Source organism: Pelobates fuscus, chromosome 1 (assembly GCF_036172605.1).
Source record: "Pelobates fuscus isolate aPelFus1 chromosome 1, aPelFus1.pri, whole genome shotgun sequence".
NCBI lineage: Eukaryota > Metazoa > Chordata > Amphibia > Anura > Pelobatidae > Pelobates > Pelobates fuscus.
This window is the reverse complement of record NC_086317.1, coordinates 260,207,008-260,230,655: the sequence shown is the minus strand read 5'-3', so window position 1 is coordinate 260,230,655 and position 23,648 is coordinate 260,207,008. Positions and strand designations below refer to the sequence as shown.

At 44.5% G+C, this 23,648-nt stretch overlaps 1 protein-coding gene across 1 annotated transcript in view; it reads left to right on the top strand.

The window, feature by feature from the left end:
- Positions 1-23,105, top strand: part of LOC134593398 (uroplakin-3b-like) — a 58,128-nt gene extending 35,023 nt beyond the window's left edge. Inside the window, exons 4-7 of the mRNA XM_063444581.1 lie at positions 2,354-2,430; positions 13,062-13,191; positions 21,917-22,395; positions 22,446-23,105. Coding sequence (XP_063300651.1) covers positions 2,354-2,430; positions 13,062-13,191; positions 21,917-22,073 — 364 coding nt within the window. The 3' untranslated portion in view covers positions 22,074-22,395; positions 22,446-23,105. The remainder of the gene's footprint in view (positions 1-2,353; positions 2,431-13,061; positions 13,192-21,916; positions 22,396-22,445) is intronic.
- The last annotated feature ends 543 nt before the right edge of the window (positions 23,106-23,648 follow it).

The following is a 23,648-nucleotide window of genomic DNA, read 5'->3' as shown; positions in this document are numbered from 1 at the left end:
AGTAAAGCTAGTTTTACACTTTCATTATAGTTAGTGCATTCACTAAGCTTAGGCACACGGGGCATTTAGGGTTAAGTGAGGGTTCAAATTAGGGTTAGGTAAGTGCTTCTAACCTCTCTCACTCTCTATTCTTACCCTAACCCTTGGGGTAGGACATGGGACATTTAGGGTTAATGTTAGTGTTCCAATTAGGGTTAAGATTAGGGACTTGTTCATATTTAGTGATATTTCACATTAGGCGATTATCATTAAATAGTGATCTTTCACACTTTATTTTAACCCTTACCCCAATGGTTAGGGTAAGAATAGAGAGTGAGAGAGGTTAGAAGCACTTACCTAACCCTAATTCGAACCCTCACTTAACCCTAAATGCCCTGTGTGCCTAAGCTTAGTGAATGCACTAACTATAATGACGATAATTGATTAAGATAGTTTTTTACTGTATTTTTACTGTATTAGCTCATCCTGATGAAAGTTTGGATTACAAACTTAAACGTCGATCTTTTTACTTTGAGCAATGAAAGCTGAGTTTGACTTTAATCATTTTGAAGTCCCTGGAGTGCTATCTGTGCTACTTTGAATCTGTGCATGCTAATAAACACCAGGCACAAACACCAGTAGGTTGGAGTGCAAGACCGAATCTACCCCAAAACTCCCTTTCCCAATATAGTGTTGCGGTCGCCGGCCCGCCGAGCCTCACGGTCGTGCCCGACCGGCACGACCGCTCCGACTACACGAGCTTACCTGCTCGTCGGCGAGCCGGGAACCGCGCACATAGTTCTTCCGGGCATCGCGCCCGGATCCAAGATGGCGCCGACCGCGTGGTCGCGTCTATTACCAGCCCCGCCCCCGAGAATTATACCAACGTGTGCGTGACGTCACGACGTCAACGCACACGCACGTTTTGGGGTCAGAGGTCGCCCTCTGACCAATCATAGCCTAGAGAGGGGTATTTAAACCCCTAGCTTTCCCCATTACTTTGCCATGTCGTGGTTTCAGTTTCCTGGTTTCCTGAAAGTGCTATTCTCGTGTTTCTGATTTCCTGGTATCCTGATCCTTGGCGTTTCCCTGGTTATTCTGATCTCTGGTTTCCCTGACTTGGCTTGTTTATCGGTATCGAGTATTTTCTGGCTTCCTTGACCTCGGCTTTCCCTTTGACCATTCTCTGTCTCTAGCGTATTAGTCCGGCCATTCTAAGGACCGGTTTACGCTCTTTCCTATTATTTTCCTTTTCTTACTTATGTATATGTTTACATAGTTTCTGCGTGCTGGACCACATTACTAGTCGTGACATATAGTATCCCCACAAAACAAATATCACTGGACTCATTTCCCACTGGACTGGACACTAAACTCACCCCCTGAGCTATCATCTGTCTAAAAAGCACCCGGATTGGAGGTACCCAGCCCAAGAGACAATTCTTTAGAATTCCACCGGGTTATGGCTATCCTTGAATTTCCAGTCTTGTTTTGAGGGGTTCCCAGAGTCCTAGCAAGGTAGTACTCAAAAATCATAGGTATCTCCGGATGCCTTCTCCCCAAAGACCGCTATGATTTGAGTTCGGGGTACTGAGTGACACCCAATCAAATATTTACCAGATCATAAGGTACTGATCCAGTGAATAGTTCCACAGTGATTAAAGGTATCTCCAGGTCAGGTGCTCAGTATGATAATGGGTTTAGGTGATCCCCAGAATTCCCCCTGCTCCAACTGGAGGGTAGAATAAGAACCTAGGTCCTCCTTTATTCTTCTTCCCCACCACAATTATGCTTGCCAGCCCTCTGGCTGGTTTAGAAAGTGTGGGAAGAAAAACGACAGGTGATGACAGCCGAACGAAAATTCATGTGATATTGGTCTGTATATAATAGCACTAATATTTACAAAGCTGGTATGTAATTTAAAAAGAGAATAAAATAAATGAGACCTAAATCTCATTGATGAAAGGTTAATTTATTTAGAAGGAAGTCATGGCTATCTACACTGTTATTGTTGTCTTCTCCTGCATATGATAGAGTACTAAATAGAGTTCAATGAAAGATCCAGCAAGAACACGGGATACTTAATAAAACTTGTTGTGCATCTTACACATCACATGTGAAGGTGTTTTTACCAAATGTGGTTGTTGGTTATGGATGCAAGAAAAAGTCAAGAAAAGACAAAAGTCTCCTTTGAAACCCTTTGTCAACTTGCATCAACTATCCACAAGACAAAGCAATCCCTACTTTGTCTCATTATATATTTTAATTGGGTTTAAATTTTAATGAAATTCCAGGTCAGTCAGTATGAGTGTACAACACAGATTATGTAACCTTTTAATATAAGATATAAACACAACTGATTCTTCTTTTCTAGGGTGAAATTTGTTGTCTTGAATACTACAGGCTTGGTTGTAGAATCACGCTGGTCCGATTTGATAAGTCTGCAAACTGGTAAAAATTGTCATATAATTTTATCAATATACTAATGATTGCAATGGTTATGGTTTAAAAATGAAATTAATATGAGTATCAGTTTTGTTGTAATAACGTATGTCTAATGATGTGCAATTTAACGGTATATAAAACCAGATAAGCATTTCCTGCACAGTGAGGTGCTATGATGAATCTACAGTCTCGCCAAACCAGCAGCAGCAGCGTCCCAAAATAAAGAAAGGTCTTCTCTGGGTGAATCCCAGCAAAGGAATTGACAAAGACGAGTCGTGTTCTACGATGAACCAACAAAGGACACTCTGCACCTTGCAGTAGTGATTATTTTAGTTTTTCTTTATTTTGGGAAAATTGCATGCAAGGCCGGACTGGGAACTAAAATCAGCCCTGGAAAAAATTCTATACCAGCTCAATAATGCATCGCGCCAGCATAGTGTGCTGATATAGAGGGTGAAAAAATAACTTGAAATTGAAAACTCTTACTCCAACGAAAGAACGCATATAGGGCTTCAAAATAAACAAAAGAGCGCCTTTATTTTAAGTAGACGTACATTTGCATGTAATCAATGTTTCAGTACAACTACTTTGGCCTATTAAGGACATTTTAGTAATGGGACTGAAATGCTGAATGTCTGCAGTTGCACAACTAAAAGAAAATGAAGTGATCTTGTTCATTTTGAAGTCCTATGGGTGCGCTCTTCACTTTGAATATGTTATTGTGCATGAGTATGCAACTAACAACAAGCCACGGCCAATACGTGCTCATTACATATATATATATATTAATGACATTTATGTGTGTATTATGCATATATAAATGTATATTACTATATGTGTAAATATTATAGTTATAAATATATGTTGCTAATACACACATCAATATACATGCATATATAGATATATATATATATATATATATATATATATGTGTGTGTGTATTACTGTCAAGATCACATCAATTTACGTCTATTACCTTTACCTCGTTTAGTGTATCTTGTCTCCAATTGTCTCCTTTTTTTTCTCTTACAGCGACCTTTGTGTATCTTTTACTTCATCCCAGTCCCTGTGTGTTTCTTTTTACCCTTCTCCAGCCTCTGTATTTCTCTTTCCCCCAGCCCCTTTTGTGTTGTTCTTAGCCCCAGCCACTTTGTCTCTTTCTCCTCTTCCAAATCTCATCTGTTTGTCTCTTTCTAACTCCAGACTCTGTGTGCCTCTTTCTCTTCTCCCAGCCACTCTCTGTCTCTTTTTCCCCAGCCCAGCGTTGCCTCCCACAAATCTTGTGTCACTTTGTTCCCCTTCCCTACTGTATGTCTCTTTGTCCCCCCAACAAACCTGTGTTTCTCTCTTCCCCATCTCCTCCCTGTATCTTTCTCTTACCCCTCTGTCTCTTTGTACACCCATCCCCTGTGTCTCTCTATTACCCCATCTGTCTCTGTGTCCCCCCTTCTCCTGTGTCTCTCTATTACCCCTCTCTTTGTGCCCCCCAACCCCTATGTCTCTTTATTACCCCTCTGTCTCTTTGTCCCCCCTTCCCTGGTGTCTCTCTATTACCCCTCTGTCTCTTTGTCCCCCCCCCCTCCCCAACCTGGTGTCTTTCTATTACTCCTCAGTCTTGTGTCCCCCCTTCCCCTCTATTTCCCCCTCTTCCCCTCTATTTGTCTCCTCCTTCCCCTCTATTTGCCCCCTCTTCCCCTCTATTTGTCTCCCCCTTCCCCTCTATTTGTCTCCCCCTTCCCCTCTATTTGCCCCCCCTTCCCCTCTATTTGTCTCCCCCTTTCCCCTCTATTTGTCTCCCCTTTCCCCTCTATTTGCCCCCCTTCCCCTCTATTTGTCCCCTCTCCCCTCTATTTGTCCCACCTTACGCTCTATTTGTCCCCCCTTCCCCTCTATTTGTCCCCTCTCCCCTCTATTTGTCCCACCTTACGCTCTATTTGTCCCCCCTTCCCCTCTATTTGTTCCCCCCTTCCACTCTATTTGCTGCCTTCCACTATATTTGTTCCCCCCTTCCTGTCAGGGTACCTGAGGCCTCTACCTCTAAGGGAGGTAGAGACTTGGTGGTTTATCCGTCCAGGCGAGCTGTTTCCTCCGTTCCTAGCGGTTCATCCAGTCACTTAAACACCGGCCGCGAGGAATCCACGTCCTTTTCTAGCAGGACGCTCAATACGTGACGTCATGACGCTATCACGAGCGACCTGTCACTCAAGTGTCCGATATCCAATCGGTACTTGTGAGAGGCGTGATTTCCATCCAGAGCCAGGGTATTTAAGCTTACTCCTCACTTCAGCTCATTGCCCTGTCGTGGTTCTAGCTTGTCTAGTCACTCAGTGCTCTGGTATTCTAGTTTGCTCTATTGGTTTTGACTCGGCTCGTTGTACTACCCTGCTTCTCTGTTATCCCTTGACCCGGCTTGTCTCTCGCTTATCTGTCTTCTCGTTTCCTCGACCTCGGCTTGTCTCTGACTATTCTTTATTACTCTCGGTACGTTAGTCCGGCCATTCTAAGGCCCGGTATACGTACCTTTCCACTCTTTGTACTCTGCGTGTTGGATCCCTGTCCCGATCCTGACATTACGACAGGGCCAATGGATCCTGCAGGTACAAACAGTCAGCTTGGTTCTTCGGATCCCAGGTTTGACGCCATGGAGCATAGGATGGATCAGATGGCTTTGGCACTACAGGCACTTTTGTCTCGTGCTAGTAATCCACCTGAGGAGACACGTACTCCTTCTATTTCTCCTGCAGTCTCAGGTCTAGAGGTAGCCACTGTAGGTGCTTCTTCCCGTATTACCCCACCAGTACGTTATGGCGGGTCACCGGAGAGGTGTCGTGGCTTTCTAAACCAGATTAGCATCCATTTCGAATTACAACCCCGCTCTTATCCCACAGATAGAGCAAAGGTTGGATTTATTATTACTCTACTCATTGAAAAAGCTTTGAGATGGGCCAATCCTTTATGGGAGAATGATAACCCCCTAGTCTATAATTATAATGCCTTTGTAGCTGCGTTTAGAAGAACTTTTGACCCCCCTGGTAGAAAGGTCAATGCAGCTAGATTAATGTTGCGCCTTAGACAGGACAACCGAACTCTCGTGGATTATGCACTAGAGTTCAGGTCTCTGGCGTCAGAAGTTAAGTGGAATGAGCAGGCTTATATAGATGTATTTTTGAACGGGCTATCAGACGTAATCCTTGACGAGGTCGCTACTAGAGAACTCCCTGAAAATTTGGAGGATTTAATTTCTTTTATATCTCGTATTGATGAACGCTTAAGAGAGAGGCAGAACACTCGAGATAGGACCCGTAGACCCTCCTTTAAACTAGCGCCTACCTTTCAAATCTCTGAGTTCGAAGACTTACGTATTCCTGAACCTATGCAGATAGGCAGTACTCATCTCACTGAGAGGGAGAGACAGTACAGGAGAAGGGAGGGTTTATGTATGTATTGTGGAGTCAGGGGTCATTTACGCCTAAATTGTCCCAATCGTTCGGGAAACGCTCGCACCTAAGTTCCTCTAGAGGACAGGCCTTGGGTGTTTCTACTTTGTCCTCTATTCACAACTACAAAGAGCTCAGGCTTCTGTTACCCGTTTCTTTAAAGTGGGAGAAGGGAGTAGTTAAGACTATGGCACTAATCGATTCTGGAGCTGCTGAGAGCTTTATAGATCAGGGTTTTGCTGCCAAGCATGCTATTCCATCCCAGTTAAAAGAGACACCACTGGCTGTTGAGGCCATCGATGGTAGACCGTTACTTGAGCCTGTTATTTTCCATGAGACCATACCGATTAACTTAACTGTTGGCATCCTACATAGAGAAGACATATCCTTACTGCTCATTTCTTCTCCGTCTATTCCCATAGTTCTGGGGTACTCCTGGTTGAGGAGACATAACCCTATTATTAATTGGGAGTCAGGGGAGATAGTTTCGTGGGGACAGAATTGTCAAGAGAAATGCTTGCGGAAGGTCTCACCCCTCGGCTTAACCAACACATCGGCTAACTCTGACAACCCTACAGAGACACAAATTCCGTCTCAGTATCTAGATTTAAAGGCTGTATTTGACAAAAAGAAAGCCGATACCTTACCTCCACACAGGTCCTTTGATTGCAAAATTAATCTACTCCCTGGTACCATGCCGCCCAGAGGTCATGTATACCCGTTATCTACGAAAGAGAACTCAGTTCTAGAGGAGTATATTAACGAAAATTTAGACAAGGGATTCATTAGAAGGTCCTCCTCCCCTGCCGGGGCTGGATTTTTTTTTGTTAAAAAGAAGGATGGTTCTTTGAGACCTTGTATTGATTATCGAGGCCTAAATAAGATAACCATTAAAAATGCCTACCCGATTCCCTTGATTACCGAACTCTTCGATCGTTTGAAGGGCTCTACGATTTTCACCAAGTTAGACCTCAGAGGGGCATATAACTTGGTGAGAATCCAGCAGGGACATGAGTGGATGACGGCATTCAATACTCGATATGGTCACTATGAATATACTGTTATGCCTTTTGGGTTATGCAATGCACCAGCTGTATTCCAAGATCTGATAAATGAGGTTCTTAGGGAATTTCAGCAAGATTGCGTCATTGTATACCTAGATGATATACTCATTCATTCTAGTGAGATTGAGATTCATCACAAACAAGTTAGGAGGGTTTTGCACAAGCTTCTCCAGCATGGCTTGTACTGCAAGTTGGAGAAATGTAGCTTTGATCAAACCCAGGTAACCTTTCTCGGCTATGTGATCTCTGGGGAGGGATTTAAGATGGATCCGGATAAGCTCCAATCCATTCTAGAGTGGCCTTTACCCAAAGGTCTTAAAGCCGTACAGAGATTTATTGGTTTTTCTAATTATTATAGGCGCTTTATTAAGGGCTATTCTTCCATTATTGCACCTATCACTAACATGACCAAACAGGGGGCTGATACTAAGAATTGGACTACTGAAGCTCTCCTTGCGTTCAAGACTCTCAAGGAGCTTTTCGCTTCCGCTCCAATTTTAGTTCACCCCGACACTTCTCTGCCTTTTTTACTTGAGGTAGACGCATCAGAGACTGGTTTAGGTGCTGTCCTATCTCAAAGGTTGGGTGTTGATAAACCATTACATCCATGTGGATTTTTCTCTAAAAAATTGACCGGTACTGAAAGCAGGTATGACATTGGTGACAGAGAATTACTAGCGGTTATCAAGGCTTTGAAAGAATGGAGACATTTATTGGAAGGTACATTACATCCTGTTACCATTCTGACAGACCACAAAAACTTGTCTTATATCGGAGAGGCCAAGCGTCTGTCCTCCAGGCAGGCTCGTTGGTCGTTGTTTCTTACCCATTTCAATTACGTTCTGACTTACAGACCTGGGTCAAAGAATTCTAAAGCCGATGCGCTATCTCGCCAATATGAGCCCTCTGCTTCAGTTGAACCACTTTTGTCCTCCATTGTACCCAAATGCAATATTATTGCTAATACCAGTCTCAAAATTCATTCCCCGCTACTTGACCAGATCTTGAAGTCACAACATCTAGCTCCCGGAAACACTCCTGAGGGAAGAAACTTTGTTCCTCCTGAACTTCAACTGGAGCTCTTACAATGTTTTCATGAAAGTAAAATAGCTGGTCATCCTGGTATTCGCAAGACATACTCTCTGATATCCAAGGATTTCTGGTGGCCTTCACTTCGAAAAGATATTGAGGAGTTCGTCGCAGCTTGTGAGACTTGTGCCAAGACTAAACTACCTCATGCATCTCCATGTGGCCTGTTACACCCCTTGGACATTCCTGAGAAACCTTGGTCCTGTTTGTCCATAGACTTTATCGTAGATTTGCCTGCTTCCAAGAGACAGACTGTTATTCTCACGGTGGTGGATAGATTTACTAAGATGGCCCATTTCGTGCCATTACCTAAGCTTCCGACTTCTCCTGAATTGGCGGAGATTTTTGCGAGAGAGGTTTTTCGTCTACATGGGATTCCTTCGGAGATTGTTTCTGATAGAGGTTCTCAATTTGTCTCACGTTTCTGGAGATCCTTTTGTTCTCAAATGGGCATCAAATTGAACTTCTCCTCTGCCTATCACCCTCAGTCTAACGGAGCTGCTGAACGTACTAATCAAAAGATCGAACAGTATCTGCGTTGCTTTGTTTCCGAACACCAGGACGATTGGGTCGGTCTGATTCCTTGGGCGGAGTTCGCACACAATAACCTTGTTTGCGATTCAACTCGCTCTAGCCCTTTCTTCATGAACTATGGCTTTCATCCTTCGATTTTTCCTTCGGTTTCCTCTTCTCAGGGGATACCGTCGGTTGATGATCATGTCGCCAACCTGAAGAAATTATGGGATCAGACTCGGCAAATTCTATTACATAGTTCCTCGATGTTCAAGAAACACGCTGACAAACATAGAAGAGCGGCTCCTGTTTTTGTTCCTGGGGATAAGGTATGGTTGAGTACTAAGAATATTCGCCTAAAAGTCCCATCTATGAAGTTTGCTCCTCGCTACATAGGCCCTTACAGGGTTCTCACTCGTATCAATCCGGTTGCGTATCGCCTTGCTCTGCCACCTGCCTTACGCATTCCTAACTCTTTTCATGTCTCCTTGTTGAAACCTCTTATTTGCAACAAATTCTCCTCTAAGGTCTCCTCGCCTCGTCCTGTTCAGGTGGAGGGTCGGGAGGAGTACGAGGTCAGCTCCATCATTGACTCCAGAATTTCAAGGGGAAAATTGCAATATCTGGTCAACTGGAGGGGATATGGTCCTGAGGAGAGGAGTTGGGTACCTCAGGAGGACGTTCATGCTTCTCGCCTTCGCAGAGCATTTCACCTCCGCTTCCCATCTCGCCCCGGGTCATTCCGCCCGGTGGGCGTATCTGAGAGGGGGGGTACTGTCAGGGTACCTGAGGCCTCTACCTCTAAGGGAGGTAGAGACTTGGTGGTTTATCCGTCCAGGCGAGCTGTTTCCTCCGTTCCTAGCGGTTCATCCAGTCACTTAAACACCGGCCGCGAGGAATCCACGTCCTTTTCTAGCAGGACGCTCAATACGTGACGTCATGACGCTATCACGAGCGACCTGTCACTCAAGTGTCCGATATCCAATCGGTACTTGTGAGAGGCGTGATTTCCATCCAGAGCCAGGGTATTTAAGCTTACTCCTCACTTCAGCTCATTGCCCTGTCGTGGTTCTAGCTTGTCTAGTCACTCAGTGCTCTGGTATTCTAGTTTGCTCTATTGGTTTTGACTCGGCTCGTTGTACTACCCTGCTTCTCTGTTATCCCTTGACCCGGCTTGTCTCTCGCTTATCTGTCTTCTCGTTTCCTCGACCTCGGCTTGTCTCTGACTATTCTTTATTACTCTCGGTACGTTAGTCCGGCCATTCTAAGGCCCGGTATACGTACCTTTCCACTCTTTGTACTCTGCGTGTTGGATCCCTGTCCCGATCCTGACACTTCCACTCTATTTGCCCCCCCTTCCCCTCTATTTGTTCCCCCCCTTCCACTCTATTTGCCCCCCTCTTCCCCTCTATTTGTCCCTTCTGACCTTGTAACAGGAGGACTGAGGGAGGGGGAGGAGCTAACTACCATGCTCCCTCGCGGTTCCCATAATTCCCAGCATGGACACATCATAGAGTAGTGATTAATTGGGAATTATGGGAACTGCGAGGGAGCATGGTAGTTAGCTCCGCCCCCTCCCTCAGTCCTCCTGTGCTGACAGCTATGCTGCTGTCAGGATCAGTGAGTGTGCTGCTGGACCGGTTAGGCGGCCACCCGGCACACTCACTGATACTGACAGCAGCATAGCTGTCAGCACAGGAGATGGGGCCGCCGGCCGCAAGGTGAGTAATCACCTCAGAGTGTGCCGCCGGGCCGCGATTTTATTAAAATATAGGGAGCAGGGCTCCCTCTCTACATGCAGCCCCCCCAGGTGCCGCGGCCCACCTGGAAATTTCCCGGTATCCCGGTGGGCCAGTCCGGCCCTGATTGCATGCATTTATAAATTTGAGTTGTGGGACTTGCTTGCAATATATTTTACCATGGATTGAAGCACAGCATATTAAAGAATAGAGACACAAAAAGTATTTCTCTGAAAAAGCAGTGTTTACATTGAAAAGCCTGCAGGGACAGACTATAGACAACTGAACTACTACATTAAAGGACCACTCTAGGCACCCAGACCACTTCAGCTTAATGAAGTGGTCTGGGTGCCAGGTCCTTCTAGGGTTAACCCATTTTTTCAGAAACATAGCAGTTTCAGAGAAACTGCTATGTTTATGAATGGGTTAAGCCTTCCCCCTATGTCCTCTAGTGGCTGTCTCATTGACAGCCGCTAGAGGCGCTTGCGTGCTTCTCACTGTGATTTTCACAGTGAGAGCACGCCAGCGTCCATAGGAAAGCATTGTGAATGCTTTCCTATGTGACCGGCTGAATGCGCGCGCAGCTCTTGCCGCGCGTGCGCATTCAGCCGACGGGGAGGAAAAGAGGAGGATCGGAGGAGGAGAGCAGGAGGAGATCTCTCCGCCCAGCGCTGGAAAAAGGTAAGTTTTTACCCCTTTCCCCTTTCCAGAGCCGGGCGGGAGGGGGTCCCTGAGGGTGGGGGCACCCTCAGGGCACTCTAGTGCCAGGAAAACGAGTATGCTTTCCTGGCACTAGAGTGGTCCTTTAAGCTGTAGATTTCTGGTGACTGCAGTGTCTCTTTAATAATGTGTATTCCTAACGCTATAGTGCTTCAGTCACTGTTTAGGTGGCCTGACCTGGCTGCCAAGATTACTGACATCCACTAGAATCAAGTTAACCCTGCATTATAACCATTGGCATTCCATTAAAACACAAAAATTTCATCTGCAGGGTTAAAAGGGGGGCCACATGAGATGAAGTAGTATGGGCATTGAGATGAAATGGTCTTTAGCCTCTTGTTTATTGCCCAAGGCAGCTAGAAAATGAGGAATGCAAATGATGATTAATGGGATTCAGATAGATCAAGCAATTCCTAGTCTAACATAATTTTCTATGTTTCTTATATACCCTTTTGTGACGGAACACCATGTTTCTGGATTATAATTACTTTGTTTCACTCTCCTATGTGTTTGGGACATTGCATTCCCCTTCGTTTTACTATTATTTCGTTCACCAACCGAACAAACTACCGAACAGCTCACGGTATGCGGAGTGTGCCACTCATTAACCTCTGTCACCTCATTAACACCCCTAAACCACAAACGTTCTAAGCGGTCGGCTGGGTTGTCGCTGTTTGGTATAGGAACATGTGGCGGTGGCCATCTTTAACCGCGAACACACAGAACGGTGTTTGGTCGTCAAGTGCATGGAACTCAAATCAGACACTCGGCGGCGCGAGCACCACTAGAACTTCCACTTCCTTTGAAGTTCGGTAAAACGGATGGGAATTGAAAGACGTTCGGTGGGAGCAAGCTCCCAAATGAGTGACATAGACTGAGCATACCCACGAACCGCTAGGTTTGGTATTTTTGACTATATTGTGTATTCCTGAAAGAGACCGACCACAGCCTGATTTCATGGAACTCTTTTGGGTAGGAGCCTCGTGTGCAGTCAGTCAAATTATGACCTCCATGGAAATCCCGAACCCCTGAACCAATCTGGGTGATTTTTGGATATGTTGGTCACCCAGATCAGGGCTATCAGGGGATATGACTCTCGTGGGGTTTCCATGGGTTTTGGGGTTACTTTTGGGATACTGCTAAAATGTGTGTTTTCTGTGCCTGAAAATAATTGAGTTTAGTACAGTTCCTGGCTCAATTATCTCTCAGGCACAGGGGAGGGGTAAACCTATTTTGTATGGGAGTGTCCTGGACCTGAGAGCCAATGTCCTCATATGTATGTGTTATTGTAGTCTACTCTCAGGTCCAGTGGGGAATGCCCCTGAAATATGTTATAGAAAACCCCTTGCATGGTGACCTGCATATAAGGCCAGCTGTGGCTACCATTAAACCAGTTGTCCCACAGCATAGAGCCTCATCTCATGTTCGTGGGGGACAGCTATAGCAGCTGTCTCCCTACTGCTTGGAGTGCTATAACACTAGCTCTTGTAAGAGCTGTTCCTGCTCTGCATCACAGCAACCCTCCCACTAGGGGGAAAAGAACTTCTCTGGCGGCAAAACCCCTCTTCCCACCTTTAAACACGATTACATAAGTATCATGCTGCGGTTCACTGTGTAACAGTTAAGTTTAATTATAGTGGTGCTGCTAGACCTAGTAGGAACTTTACATTGATTTCACTAGACCTAGCATTTATGCCAAAACAGTATTTTTGATGTCATTGAGCCTACCACACCAAGATAGAAAATAACTAATGGCACACTATTTTGTTTTCTTAATTTGTAATCCTTTTTTTGGTACCTTCTGGCTGAGTTACACCGGTAACTAAATAGTTAACTCCATTGGGCACTAGTAAACCATCTTGTTAAAGTCAGATTACTCTCATTATTATCTTGTCATAACATTCAACTTTTGAATGTATGTAGGGGCTTCCTTATTTATTACTCAACTACAAGAATGTTTAAATATTAGGCGTGCAAAACCAGCTAGTTTGTTTGCGTGATACTTTAGGCCTGGTAAAAACCACAACACTTGCTGCTTGAACTTGATGGTTTAAATATTTGTTTCTCTATTTCAGGACAAAATCGATCATCGATTAATACATCAATTAAAAATCATAGTGCCGGAATGAAGGTCATTACTATTATGCTTTCAATCCTTTTAGCAATTTTAACAGCCTGTCTTATCGCTGCACTCGTAATTGGAAGGTAAAAAATAAAAACAGAAACTTTTTTGTATTTTTGTGATTGTTTATATTGCATACTTGTAAATAAGCCATGCTTGATTTTAGATTATTAACCACTAAAGGACAGAGGATATGTTTGTTCTATCGTACTTTAAGTGTTTAAGTGCTCCCATACGTATTATATATTGTTTTATTTTTTTTTTTTAAACAGGAAGAATTTTATTTAAATTTCCTATATATAAAGAATATTAAGCATGGAGAAAATGTAAACAAAATGGGGAAAGAAATGTTTTTACATTTTTACTTGAAATCATTTTTACACGTACAATGCAACTAAATAAAAATAACTCAAAATAGATTCATATATCAGTCCAGATTGTTATAGGATCTATGTCTAGGATTGTAATAAATTTTTGGTATTTAGCGCTAACCCTATAGCAACCACATTGAGAGGGCCCAATACTGGTCACAAGGTGTAGGTGGCATGCAAGGAGATTCTGGGGTGTTTTGAGACCCTGGGAGTCTCTCTTTCCTAGGGCAGCCTCAGACTCAACTGCTGATCACGTTCACTCAGACATATGGATTTAAATGGCGTTAAAAGGGCTCTATGCATGCCATTGGTGAGTCTGAGGCTATTAAATATCTAAATATAGTAAAATCTAAATGTCAATAAAGCCCATAATGTGGAGGGGAGCAACAAGTGTTCTCATGTCCCTAAGCGATTAAAGGAAAATTTGGAGGTTAAAAAATAAATCAATTTATTTTGAACATTTCTTTGTTCCTTTACGCATTTAGATTATGACCTCCTTTTAAAATTTAGAAAATGTAAAAAAAAAAAAAAAAAAAAAAAAAAAACACAATTAAACAACTGTATTGCAAAGACATTCTCCTATTGACAGCCACTCCTCCTCTTTTGATATGAGTCCAATCAGTTGCTTCTTATAGCGAAGCATGGAGATCTACTACACATGGGCAGTAATTTTAATTCCTGCACCAGTCATTTGCTTCTCACAGACTGGTAAACAGACAAAGGAAAGGCAAAAGTAAAGGCTTAATACACCTAATATTGGCATTGGCACGAAAAAATACTGGTACTCCCCAATAGTTCAAATTTAATAACATGTAAACCACAAAAAGAGCGTGTGTACAGGTGTTCAGAGGTAAATGGAAATGGTGTGCATAACAGTGAATGATAGATAAGCACACTGTGATCTCATGACAAGCATTAAAGGGACACTCCATTGCCTAAATAAAATTATAAAAAAAACACAATTTTGTATATATCCCACAATGAAGACATGCATGCATTTAGCTATGCATTTTTGCTGGTATATCTAAAAGCAGCTTGCAAAAGCCACAGGTATTTTTTTCTGAAGCCTTTGCAATCCCTCCCCAACTAACCCAGCCCAGGATTTTTGTGATTTTTGTTGTCCAATCACCAGGGACGGACTGACAGTGGTTTGGGCCCCCGGGCAAAATTAGGATCCGGGCCCCCTGCAGATCAATGTATGTGCTGGTGTAGCTGTACCGTTTATTTGATTGTATGTGCATGTAACGTGAATGTATGCTTCTGTGTGTACATGCACTGTGAACCCTGGTGTAATTATATATGTATGTCTTTGTGTGTCGTGTCAGGATATGTGGAATTAGAGTTTATTTAAAGGGAAACTATAGTGCTAGGAAAACAAGTTGTTTTCCTGGCACTATAGTTACCCACAGATAAAAAAAACCCTTCTGTCACTTACCTGAATCCAGCGCTGATGTCTCTCGGTGCTGATTCAGGCGCTGCACTCGCATTAGGACTTCCCACATAGTAAAGCATTGTATAAAGCTTTCCTATGGGGTTTTGTATGAAGCTAGATGTCCTCATGCATAGCGTAAGGACGTCCAGTGTCACTTAGGTGACCAAAAGTTGCCTAGCGAAGCAAAAGTCTCTAGTGGCTGTCTGGTAGACAGCCACTAGAGATGGAGTTAACCCTGAAAGGTAATTATTGTAGTTTCTCAAAAACTGCAAAAATTGCCATTGCAGGTTTAAGGAACCTGGGAAACTGCACTCAGACCACTTCAATGAGCTGAAATGGTCTGGATGTCTATAGTGTTCATTTAAATATATTTAAATGGATAAAAAAGACGCTGCAGTGGATGCCAGGGGCATAGAAGCTGTAGTGTTTATATGGACTTTAGTGGGGACAGGGAGTGATAGAGCCTATAGTGGGGGTAGGGGTGATAGGGGCTATTGTGGGTGTAGGGGAGGGATAGGGGCTGTGGTAAGTGCAGAGATCAATAGATGCAGTAGTGGGTGTAGGGGAAATTGTCTGTAGTTTGTGCATGGGGTTCATTGAGCTTTAGTAGATGCAGGGAATATAGGGGCTGTAGGGAATATAGGGGCTGTAGGGAATATAACAGTTGTAGGGTGTGCGGGGATTTTAGGGGCTGCAGCGTGTAGGGATGCTGAAGGGGCAGAAGGGCTGTAGGGGATAGAGGGGCTGCGGGGGGTAGACGGTCTGTATGAGGTAAGGGTCTGTAGGGGATGCAGATATTTTAAGGGCTGTAAGAGGTGCAGGTATTTTAAGGGCTCTAGAGAGTAGAGAGGCTGTAGGAGGTTTATAGACTGTAGGGGGGCTGCAGTGGTTAGAAGGGCTGCATGGCTTAGTATGACTGCAGGGGATAGAAGGGCTGCAGGGGGTAAGAGGGTGCAGGGGGTTGAGGAGTTATAGGGGCTGCACGGGAGTTGTAGGGGCTGCAGGGTGTAGAGGAGCTGCAGGCGGTAGAAGGGCTGTAGTGGGTAGAGGGGTTATAGGGGCTGCAGTGCTTAGAATGGGTTCAGGGGCGCTACAGGGAATAGAGGGGTTATAGGGGCTGCAGGGGTTAGAATGGGTCCAAGGGGTAGGTGGGCTACAGGGGATAGAGGGGTTATAGGGGCTGCAGGGGTTAGAATGGGTCCAGGGGGTAGGTGGGCTACAGGGGATAGAGGGGTTATGGGGGCTAGAATGGGCTACAGGGGATAGAGGGGTTATAGGGTCTGCAGGGGCTAGAATGGGTCCAGGGGGTAGGTGGGCTACAGGGGATAGAGGGGTTATGGGGGCTAGAATGGGCTACAGGGGATAGAGGGGTTATAGGGTCTGCAGGGGCTAGAATGGGTCCAGGGGGTAGGTGGGCTACAGGGGATAGAGGAGTTATAGGGGCTGCAGGTGTTAGAATGGGTCCAGGGAGTAGGTGGGCTACAGAGGATAGAGGGGTTATAGGGGCTGCAGGGGTTAGAATGGGTCCAGGGGGTAGGTGGGCTACAGGGGATACAGGGGTTATAGGGGCTGCAGGGGTTAGAATGAGTCCATACAGGGGTTATAGGGGCTGCAGGGGTTAGAATGAGTCCATACAGGGGTTATAGGGGCTGCAGGGGTTAGAATGAGTCCATACAGGGGTTATAGGGTCTGCAGGGGTTAGAATGAGTCCAGGGGGTAGGTGGGCTACAGGGGATAGAGGGATAATAGGGGCTGCAGGGGTTAGAATGGGTCCAGGGGCTAGGTGGGCTACAGGGGATAGAGGGATTATAGGGGCTGCAGGGATTAGAATGGGTCCAGGGGGTAGGTGGGCTACAGGGGATAGAGGGATAATAGGGGCTGCAGTGGTGAGAAGAATGGGAAGGGGGGTAATTATATTAATCTGTTTATCTTTCCCTTACCTGTGGCATGCTGTATCCCATACTGCTTGCTGTCTGTAACAGTGATCAGGCAGCTCCGCACAGCTCAGTGAACTTATGACACATGATGTCATTTCCTGCTTAATGAGCAGCACGGAGCTGCCTGATCTGTTACAGACAGCTCTCGTGCTGTTTATCTTTCAGGCACACTGAAAGGCAGCCTATTGGGGTCTTTGGAAAGACCCCATTAACTTCTCTCGGTGTGCCCTGCTGGGACCGGCAAAGGGGAGATTGTATTTTGTAACAGGGGCCCGCGGAGTGCCGTGCGGGCCCCTTGCTGTGTACAGGCTGGCTGGGGAGATGTTTAACTCCCCAGCCCAGCTGTTACTTCACTGCAGAGCGGGCGGGCCTCCCCAGAGCCTCGGGCCCTCGGTCCATGACCGATTTGCCCGAGTGCTCAGTCCGCCCCTGCCAATCACAGACATTCCAATGCAGCTCAATGAAAAGTCTTTGCAAGGCAGGCGCTCTGAACAATTGTCTGCCTCTTGAGTTTAGCTCCACTGAAATAAACAACCAGGAAGTAACAGCAAGATTAAGTGCTTTTGGGCTCTGGAGTATCTCTTTAACAGCATTTGACATAATTATGCTGGGTATAATGATGCTGAACATAAAGCAGTGGTGGGTCTAGGGCAGAGATAGGCAACCTTCGGCTCTGCAGATGTTTTGGACTACACCTCCCATGATGCTTTGCCAGCATTATGTGTGTAAGAGCATTATGGGGGATGTAGTCCACAACATCTGGAGAGCCGAAGGTTGCCTATCCCTGGTCTAGGGGATAGCACCGGAGCAATTGCTCCACCCAAGAAGCCATGGGTATTTATATCTGGCTGGCAAGAAGGGTTGAATGAGTGATCACATCTACTTGGTCCCCAACTCTCTGAAATTATATTGTATCTCTGTATCTGTGCAGTGGCGTACATACCGGGGTCGCAGGGGTCGCGGCTGCGACCGGGCCCGGCCCACCAGGGGGCCCGGCCGCCCTGCGACCCGGTATGTATGTCACTGGGCCAGCCTCTTCTCCTGGGGGGCCCAGGAGCCGGCCACCTCCGGGCCCCCCGAGGCTGGCCCTGCTGTCATCCGGCTGGCCGGTACTGCGGGCGCGCGAGGGAGCACTGTCTCCTGGGTGCTTCCTCTTCAGCTCCCTCGCGCACCGCACTGATACCGGAGCCGGAAGATGACGTCATCTTCCGGCTCCGGCATCAGTACGCGGCGCGCGAGGGAGCTGAAGAGGAAGCACTCAGGAGACAGTGCTCCCTCGCGCGCCCGCCAGCCTGCCTGCCCACCGGGTGACCGGCCCCCCAGGAGCCCAGCAGCACCACTGGACCCCAGGGAATCCCCTCAGCTCTCCCACAGGTAAGGAGGCTGGGGGGATTTAAAAAAAAAAATGTGTTAGTGAGTGTGTGTGAGAGTGTGAGTGTATGTTAGTGTTAGTGAGTGTGTGTTAGAGTGTGAGTGTGTGTTTGTGAGTGTGAGTGTATGTTAGTGTTAGTGAGTATGTGTTAGAGTGTGAGTGTGTGTTAGAGTGTGTTAGTGAGTGTGTGTTAGGGTGTGAGTGTGAGTGTATGTTAGTGTTAGTGAGTGTGTGTTAGAGTGTGAGTGTGTGTGTGTTTGTGAGTGTGAGTGTATGTTAGTGAGTGTGTGTTTGTGAGTGTATGTTAGTGTTAGTGAGTGTATGTTAGTCTTAGCGAGTGTGTGTTTGTGAGTGTGAGTGTGAGTTAGTGTGTGTGAGTGTATGTTAGTGTGTGTTTGTGAGTGTGAGTGTATGTTAGTGTGTGTTTGTGAGTGTTAGTGTGTGAGTGTATGTTAGTGTGTGAGTTTGTGTTAGAGTGTGAGTGTGTGTTAGTGAGTGTGTTAGTGTGTGTGAGTGTATGTTAGTGTGTGAGTGTATGTTAGTGTGTGTGTGTTAGTCTTAGAGTGTGTGTGTGAGTGTATGTTAGTGTGTGTGTGTGTGTGTGTTAGAGTGTGTGTTAGTGTGTGTGTCTGTTACCGAGTATGTTTGTGTGCATCTGTTAGTGAGTGTGTATGTATGTCTGTCACTGAGTGTGTGTCTGTCAGTAAATGTGTGCGTCTGTTCATGAGAGTCTGTGTGTGTGTGTGTGTCTTAAGCACTTACCTTTCTCCAGCGCCGGACTCCCTTGGTGCTGGGAATCTCTCCGCCTCTCAGCTCCGAATACGCATGCGTGGCAAGAGCCACGCGCGCATTCAAACCGCCCATAGGAAAGCATTATTCAATGCTTTCCTATGGACGTTCAGCGTCTTCTCACTGTGATTTTCACAGTGAGAATCGCAGAAAATCCTCTAGCGGCTGTCAATGAGACAGCCACTAGAGGCTGGATTAACCCTCAGTGAAACATAGCCGTTTCTCTGAAACGGCTATGTTTTCAGCTGCAGGGTTAAAACTAGAGACCTGGCACCCAGACCACTTCATTGAGCTGATGTGATCTGGGTGTCTGTAGTGGTCCTTAAAGTGTATGTGTTTATGCATGCACTGGCGTACATACCGCGGTCACACAGGTCGCAGCCCTGCGACCCGGTGCCCGCCGCCATGTGTTGCGGCCCCTGCCCGCGCAGCGTAAGCGCGCGGGGGGGCCCACGGATCAGTTTTCGCACCGGGGCCCCATGGGTTGTGTGTACGCCACTGTATTTGTGTATCTATCTCCAGTGGCAAAACTGATATAGAGAGGGTCCTGGTAATAATAAGTTTCTTGGGCCGCGCTCTAGCGCAAGAATGGCGAAAAGATAGATTCCCAGCTTTTAAAAAACCTCCCACAATGTAATGCCAGCTGGGGATCTACCATTTGCCCATACTTTCAGGGTTGTAATAGTGTGCAGTATTTGTTTGTTTGAATATAAGCATGTTTTGTATAGCATATGTGTGTGCATTTAGGGGTGTATTTGTATGTACTATTGCCATTGGAATGCAGTGGTGTACTTGTGTGTAGTGTTGGCTTTTAAATGCGGATGTACAATTGCGTATAGTATTGGTGCTTGAATGAAGGGGTGTTTGTATATAATTTTGGAGTATGAATGCTAGGCTGTGTTTGTATGTAATGTTTGATTGCATGGGTGTGTATGTATGTTGTTTTGGTGTTTGATTGCTGGAATGTATGCACGTACACTGCCAGATCCATACATACTTATACAGCTATACAAACACATTAAAATACAGATACACACGTAAACACTTTGACACATGCACATACTTTGACACACAGATCCAACCCCTGGCACAGACACACACCTTGACACACAAGATAAACACACTGTTGCATACTGACACACATACATGTCATAATTTTATATTTGTAGCCACTGTCCTGTTTAGCATACTTTTGTCTGCAGAAGGGTGACTTGATTGGGGTGCTGTTTGGGGTCTGCAGCACCTCACTCCTTTTTTCTTCCCTCTTTCTGCCTGTGCCTCATTTCCTCCCGCGCAGCGCTCTCTATATATGATGGGAGGAAGTGACAAGCTGTCACTTCCTCCCAGCCGACTGTTCGCACTCTTAAAGGGTGCCTGACTGAAGCATTGTTCAGCAATACCTATTAGGTGGCCCATGGGTCGCCCGATAGACTACCCAGTGTGCAGGACCTGGTAAAGTTGCACCGGCAGTAATTTCGCCTCTGTCCATCTCTGCATTGGTGCACTTTTTCAACTCTGACTCAAAATTCAACAGTGCACCTCCCAAGTTCAGATTGTGGATCAGCGTCTGACACACAGACCTTCAATTTTTGAAAGGCATCTTGAGGAAGTGTCTCTAGTGCAGTCACATGCATGTTCTCTGGCAAATGTATACATTGTTCTTTCTCTGAAATGGCAATGTTTTCCATTTCAAAGCAAAAAGGGCAGGGCTTATATACCAATATTGCTTAATTTTGGCATTTTTTAGGCTCACTGGGTGATGGTTGCAGAGTTCTCTCCATAATAAATATACATTTATCAGATTTACGGTGTTGGTTTTAATAAGTAGTAAACCTGATAGATAACCTGTTTCACATATCACAGGGGCATAGCAGTAGTCTTTATTTGTTCTTACATTTGGCTTTTTATAATTAGTAATGGTACCAACTAGTTCTCATTGCCCAGTTCTCTCTAAACCTTCAGACATTTACAAAAGTGGTTTCTATAGGCAGGAAAGGGAACTTTGGGTACTGTCTGTGGAACAAGTGTAACCTTTTCTTTTTATATTTATATTGGTCATTCCCTCTGTGGGAACAGTGCACACATTTTTTAAAAACACAAAATCTTTAATTATGAAGAAAGTTGGACCTTGCACATATTGGTGGGGTTAAGGCAGATTTATTGGAAAAACATACAACTGAAGCCTTTATCAAGTTCCTGTGGGAGAAGAAACATAGTATGGTTTCTAAGAAATCTGCCTTAAAGTTAACACCAACTGTACGTGCTCGGTCCAAATCTCTTTATGATTATTGATATGTTAGGAATGGTCCACACTGATCTGCAGGCACGATGGATGAAAATGATTTAGCAAGTGTCACTCCACTCTATGCATGAAGATATAATCTTTATGTATAGCAGTCTATATATGATTTGCCTGTAAAGATAAATCCAAAGATGTTTTAGAACTGCAACGTGCTTGATACTTTGTCATTCTAAATGCTAGCAAAGCATCATGGGATTGAAGTTCTAAAACATCTGTGTACCAGCCTTTTGGGCAAAAAATGGACACAGAATATACACACAAAATACATGCATCATATTTAACACATGAAGTCATTCTTTTAGCTTTCTGTGTATACTGTTTATTAAAGATTATGTCTGTCTATCCAGCTATCTATTTTATTATTTGAGCAGGCCCTAATTACCTCTTGTTCTTGTAAGTCAGACTTGTGTTGATTTTAACTTATATCTGTATGTCTCGAGAACCCATTTACAAGGCTGTGAAAAGTGATGGTGCATTATAAATAATAAATTATTATATATAAATGATAATTAATTAATCCATTGTATATGTTTTAAGTATTTTTAGGTCATATCTCCATTCAACGTATTTACGTCTTTCTCGTCTGTCTTTTACTTTCTTTGCAGTAAGGACATATGCTGGTACAGAAAACTTGACAACCTACCACTCGTTTACTTGGAGATGGTCCGGAATTACTACAGCATGCATGCAGTGTATGTTATACACACTCAGTACAAGCTAATGGAAAATGCTCCGTACGCCTACCAGGAACATTATAAATAATAGTACAGAGTGCGTTTCTTTCTTTCGTTCTGCAAACAATGGGCAAATCTCTTTGAGACTTTAAGTGTTTAAAACAATTAGACAACTGCTTTCTGAAATGTATCTATTTAGCTACTTCCAAATATAAAATTGGCAAACTGAAATAAAGAAAACTGTGGGACCTAAAAGGGATGGAGTGAGTTAGGTTTACCAATTATTATACCTGCTTTAGCACAAATTAGACCGGTCACAGGGCAAATCAAATATATGGGGCAAAGGGTTTTAAGTTGGTATGTGTGTATACTGGACCTTGGAAATAGGTGGGTAAGGCTTGAATGCACAAGTCAATTCCAGAATGGAAAGGTATAACGAAGTACAAGGCATACCTCTCAGGTGGCCACAAGCAGTAAAGAGAAGGGAGGGACAGTAATGGGCTGGTGGTGTGGTTGGTGTGCTGAAGGGACTCCTCTAGATTAGCTCGAAGCAGACTTGGCTGTGGGTGGTCCCGTTTTAGCATGAACCGCTTGAAACCCCTCTCCCCCTTTTTAGCGGGGATCTTGACATCCCCAAAATTGTAACATGTGATTATGCTTTTGATTAACTGAAGTCTACCCATTTAATGAAGTCGGGGAAAGGGGAATTTATCTTTCCGATACCATTGCCTGTCTAAATTATAATTATCAAGGGGTGATGAAAAGAGATTGATTGGTTAATTGGGGAAGCTTAAACCTTTAAGTATCATGAAAGAGGTTTGAACACATTTTGTCCCTGGCATGTATCTTGAAAAATGTGTTATTTGGTCTTCTCTGGAAAAATATTTCTAGTTTTCTTTATTATCCTTTATACTAGAAATTGCAGGTTGTGTTTTGAGGTGTTTTCTTAAAATAGCTACTAACAGCATATAAATAAATATTTATAAAATGATCTGCTTTTGTCACTCTCTTATATAATATTTGAAAGACGCATGTTAATAAAAAGTCTACAAATTGTTTTGTGGTAGCCTTTGTTCAGGTTTTTTGCGCTTTATATAAATTCTCTGTTCTCCTTTCTTGTGACAAGGGAAAATAACACTCACTCAAGTTTAGACTATGACTATCCCTTAAAGCAGTGATCTCAAAGTATCAACAATACTGTATGACCTATGGCCGCTCATTCCAGAATAGACTTGTGCATGGGTGAAATGGTTGAACTGAATTTCTTAGTCCAGGTCTTGTCTTGTCTTGGTTTTAATGTGTCAGTGTTCCGAAGCAACAAATGACTGAAAGTCCGAATTACATGGAAGAATTGCATATGCCATGAGATTTGGGACATAAGCAATTCTTCCATGTAATTCAATTATCTGGCTATTCGGTCATTCCATGTAATTCAATTATCTGGCTATTTGTGATTCTGACAATCCACCAAACTGGCCAAGTTTCATCCAAATCGCGATTGCTCGAATCTGAATGCACAAGTCAATTCCAGAATGGAAATGTATAACGAAGTACAAGGCATACCTCTCAATGTCACAATTGCAGGTGACCTGGTCCACTTCAGGGTTTTGATCATGCCTAAATATACTGTGATTGAGAAAACTGGCCGCTGTAAAGTAGTGTT